This window comes from Acinonyx jubatus, chromosome B3 (genome assembly GCF_027475565.1).
Source record: "Acinonyx jubatus isolate Ajub_Pintada_27869175 chromosome B3, VMU_Ajub_asm_v1.0, whole genome shotgun sequence".
NCBI lineage: Eukaryota > Metazoa > Chordata > Mammalia > Carnivora > Felidae > Acinonyx > Acinonyx jubatus.
Genome location: NC_069386.1, coordinates 144334589 through 144339381, shown reverse-complemented (window position 1 = coordinate 144339381; position 4793 = coordinate 144334589). Strand labels below are relative to the sequence as shown.

The 4793-nt window shown below is 42.9% G+C and overlaps 1 gene segment (V, D, J or C); it reads left to right on the top strand.

Moving 5' to 3' along the window:
- Positions 1-2983: 2983 nt before the first annotated feature.
- Positions 2984-3669, top strand: LOC106987174 (immunoglobulin heavy variable 4-59-like). The segment is given in 2 exon segments: positions 2984-3127; positions 3210-3669. Coding segments are annotated over 2 exon segments (489 nt in total).
- The last annotated feature ends 1124 nt before the right edge of the window (positions 3670-4793 follow it).

Sequence of the window (4793 nt, the reverse complement as noted above, 5' to 3'; positions counted from 1 at the left end):
GAAATGGACCCGCAACTATACAGTCAACTAATCTTCAACAAAGCAGGAAATATCTAATGGAACAGAGACAGTCTTTTCAACAAATGGGGTTGGGAAAACTGTACAGCAACATGCAGAAGAATGAAACTGGACCAGTTTCTTACAATATACACAAAATAAGTTCAAAATGTATAAAAGACCTAAATGTGAGATAATAAACCATCAAAATCCTAGAAGAGGACACAGGCAGCAACCTCATTGACATCAGCCTTAGTAGCTTCTTACTAGACATGTCTCCTGAGGCAAGGGAAACAAAAGCAAAAATGAACTACTGAGACCTCATCAAGATAAAAACGTTTTTGCACAGTGAAAGAAACAATCAAGGAAACTAAAAGGCAACCTACAGAATGGGAGAAGATATTTGCAAATGACATATATGACAAAGGGTTAGTATCCAAAATCTATAAAGAACTTATCAAACTCAATGCTCAAAAAAACAAATAATCCAGGGAAGAAATGGGGAGAAGACATGAATACACACTCTTCCAAAGAAGACATCCAGATGGCTAACAGACACATGAAAAAAATGCTCAACATCACTCATAATCAGGGAAATATAAATCAAAACCACAATGAGATACCACCTCACACCTGTCAGAATGGCCAAAATTAACAAATCAGGAAATATCAGGCGTGAGCAAGGATGCAAAGAAAGGGAAACCCACTTGCACTGTTGGTGGGAGTGCAAACTGGTGCAGCCACTCTGGAAAACAGTATGGAGGTTCTCAGAAAGTTAAAAATAGAACTACTCTCTGATACAGCAATTGTACTTCTAAGTTTTTACTCAAAGGAAACAAAAATACAGATGTGAAGGAGCACATGCACCCCAATGTTTATAGCAGCGCTATCGACAGTAGCCAAATTAAGGAAAAAGTCCAAGTGTCCATAAACTGATGAATGGATAAAGAAGATGTGAGACATAGATATATATATGTGTGTGTATATATACATATATATACACATATATATACATATATATATACACATATATATACACATATATAATGGAATATTATATATATAAGGGAATATTACTCAGCCATAAAAAAGAATGAAATCTTACCATTTATAGTGATGTGGATGGAGCTAGAGAGTATAATGCTAAGAAAAATATCTCAATCAGAGAAAGACAAATACCATATAATTTCATTCATGTGTGAAATTTAAGAAAAAAAACAATCACATTGGGAAAAAAAAGAGAAAGGAAAACCAAGAAACAGATTCTTAGCTATAGAGAACACACTGATAGTTACTAGAGGGGAGGTGGGTGGGGGATGGGCTAGATGGGTGATGGGTATTAAGGAGGGCACTTGTTATAATGAGCATTACATGTAAGTGACAAATCACTAAATTCTACTCCTGAAACCAATATTACACTATATGTTAGCTAACTACAATTTAAATAAAAATTTGAAAAAAAATATGCAGGGAATTCTTCAATTTGACCATAAGAAACCAACCCAGTGTAAAAATGGAGAAAAGATCTGAACAGACACCTCACCAAGGAATATATATATGTAGATGGAAAAGAAGCTAACTCATTGCTAGTGGAAATCCAAAATGGTATAAGTACTTTGGAAGACATCTTGGCAGTTTCTTACAGATCTGAACCAAACTTAGGACACAAACCAGCAAATGTCTTCTTACTTATCTATGGGACTAAATTGGAACTAATACCCACATTAAAGTCTGCACATGAAGGTTTATGGCAGCTTCATTCATAATGTCCTTAATATGAGCATGAATAAAGAAAATGTGGGACATCAACACAATGGAGTATTTACTAGTTGTGTTGCTCTTTCTATAGAAATTCTCGTTGTTCTCCGGTATTATATCAACTTGGTCTTCTAAGCCTAAAACATAATTTCAACTTTATTAGAAACTCCCAGGTGGTTTTTCATTCCTATATGCATTCACCCTTTTAACAGCATTCTACTCATATTGGTTGAATTCATACCTTCATTTTATTAACGTATTTTTCCACCTCAGATAATGTATTACATAGATTGTTTATTTCCCTCTTCCATTCTCTGTGCAGATTTCCTGTCCAAGTCTTTGTTTCCTTTTCTTCTTCTCTGTGTAGTTGTTTTGGAGATCTCTTCTACTACTTATAGCAGAGTGTTCATATTTAGGAATGACTCACAAGAATTCTGACTAAAGAATCTTTGTATGTTGTGGCTTATAGAGATATCTTGAAGGAAGTTGGCTTTGTAACTGGGGACCCCACTTTTCAGGCAAAGTTATAACTTTTAAATTAAATATCATGTTTCTCACCTGAATAGATATTCATTTTACTCCTGGCAGGTAATGGCCTGACTGCCAACTCTCTTGACCCTCTAGAGTGGAAATAGAATGGGAATGCCAATGTCCACACGCAGAGGTCTACTAGACCTCCTTTCCAGTGGGGTGTCTCCTCTCCACCTTCAGGGAAACTTCATGACCTGAGTCCAGACACAGCCACCAATACTTCTGCCCTGCTCCTCATATGGATGAGCTCCTTTTCTTATGTAAATTCTGGAGTATATCTCCTAATGCCCCCTCCTACAGATGGAGCACTGGAGATCCTATCCATTACAATCATTTCCAGGACCCCAAATCTGAATGGAGAAGGAGAATGACCCAAACCAGGCAGGCAGTCAAGGGCCTGGACTCTGGACCACTGCCTCATCCTCCGTTTCTGTGAACAGTTAGCCCTGGAGCTTGAAACTTAGTCCACAGTTGCACAGCCTGACAATAGAATATAAGAGAAACTTGGTAAGGTTTCCAAATTTTCATCAACTGCAACACTAACCCTCTCAAGCAAACAGGGCCAGAAATCAGCACAGGCACAACTGGAGCCCAGATCACTAGGACCAGCCTCAGTGGGTCCCCACACCACCCAACACCAGAACACCAGGAACTGGCGACAGTCACCCGGGTTCAGCATTTTTAATGCCTCCCCTGCTCCACGGGACCCACATGCAAATCACCTGAGGTGCTCCCAGAAAAGACCCGCATCACAGGCCGAGGCCAGTGTGTTGGGTCTCCATCCAGAAGACAGAAATGCAGATGCTGTGGTCCCTCCTCTGCCTGCTGGCAGCTCCCCTGGGTGAGGATCTGGGGGCTCTGGGATAGACTAGGGCCTTTCTGTGGGATGAGACAGACTCACCATGACTCTCCTTACCCCCCAGGTGTCCTATCTCAACTTACACTTCGGGAGTCCGGCCCAGGACTGGTGAAGCCTTCACAATCCCTCTCTCTCACCTGCGTTGTCTCCGGAGGCTCCGTTACCAGCAGCTACTACTGGAACTGGATCCGCCAGCGCCCTGGGAGAGGGTTGGAGTGGCTCGGGTACTGGTCAGGTAGCACCAGCTACAACCCGGCTTTCCAGGGCCGCATCTCCATCACTGCTGACACAGCCCAGAGCCAGTTCTCCCTGCAGCTGAGCTCCATGACCACCGAGGACACGGCCGTGTATTACTGTGCAAGAAGCACAGTGAGGGAAAGTCAGTGTGAGCTCAGTCACAAACCTTGGTGCAGGGACCTGGAGGGGCTGGGCTGCAGGGGCGCTCAGGATCCACAAGAGGGCGCACAGGACCTACCAGGGGAACTAGGGCCATCAGGGGGTGCTTAGGGCCCCTTACCACAGGGACCAGCCCAGAAACAGGGGCAGAGCAGGAGTGAGGTCCCCACTGTCAGTATCTGGAGCTTTCTCTTCCTGGAATTCTGATCCTATGGGGACCTCCCTTTCTTGCTTGCGTTCTCTTTTGTTTCAGTCCCAGTGTGATGTTTGGACCATGTAGATGATGCCATTTTTCACAATGTGTGGGAAGTGCTCCAAGAGGTCAACGGCGTCAGTGCTGTGTCTCCCCTTCTTTCTCCGACACGTTCTTGGTCAGACCCCTGGTAGCTCATCGGAAATAGAAACGCTGGCATTAACTGAAACCCACAGATATTATCCATTTTATAATATTAGAAAATTATACTTGAAATGTTCTGCCATCTCTACAGGGTTACCTTCCCTTATTGGTCCTCAGATTGCCCACAGCCCTTCTTTCCTTGGTGTATGATATGGCTTCTAACTACAAGACATCATCACAGGAGCCCTCACCCCTGGTCAGGGCACATTGTATAGGGTGGCATCTTGCTCCTTCCTCCTAGGGTCCACTTGCCTCTCTGACATTCCGCGAGGGTAATTTCTGAGCTCCAACCTGGCGAGTGAAACACTCAGACCACTTCGCGGACAGCAGGGGCTCAGTGTCTGGGTTACCACTATGTCCACAACTGCTTCCAGGGAGTGGGCGTCTCCCACCTGGCTTCTTGGTCTGAATGAATTACAGCATCCCACCTAAGTCCAGCCTCACAAGCTGTGTGGCTGTTCCCATCCTGGGTGCATGAAAGCCACTTCGGAAATGCAGAGGGATATTCTGATTTCATTCTCAGTTCAAATGCTCTTTAGTTTTAGTCTATTTCTGGATGCTGACAAGAGCTTGGACTCTTACGTCCAAGCTCATTTTTTGTTTCAAATGTTATAGTATTCCACCAGCCATTCCAGTATATATGGTACAGGAAGGAGAATCCTCCCCTTGGCTGGGTTCCTCACAATGGAAAGGAATTAAGAAGTATAATATCTAGAAGAAAAAGCAAAAATGTGGCCACATGTTGTTAATAAGAAACCCACAAGACACTGAATACAAAATGCTGGTACACATATGAAAAGCTTACATAATGTTTATGGTAATTCTGAGAAAACTTAATTTGAAATAATGATCCAT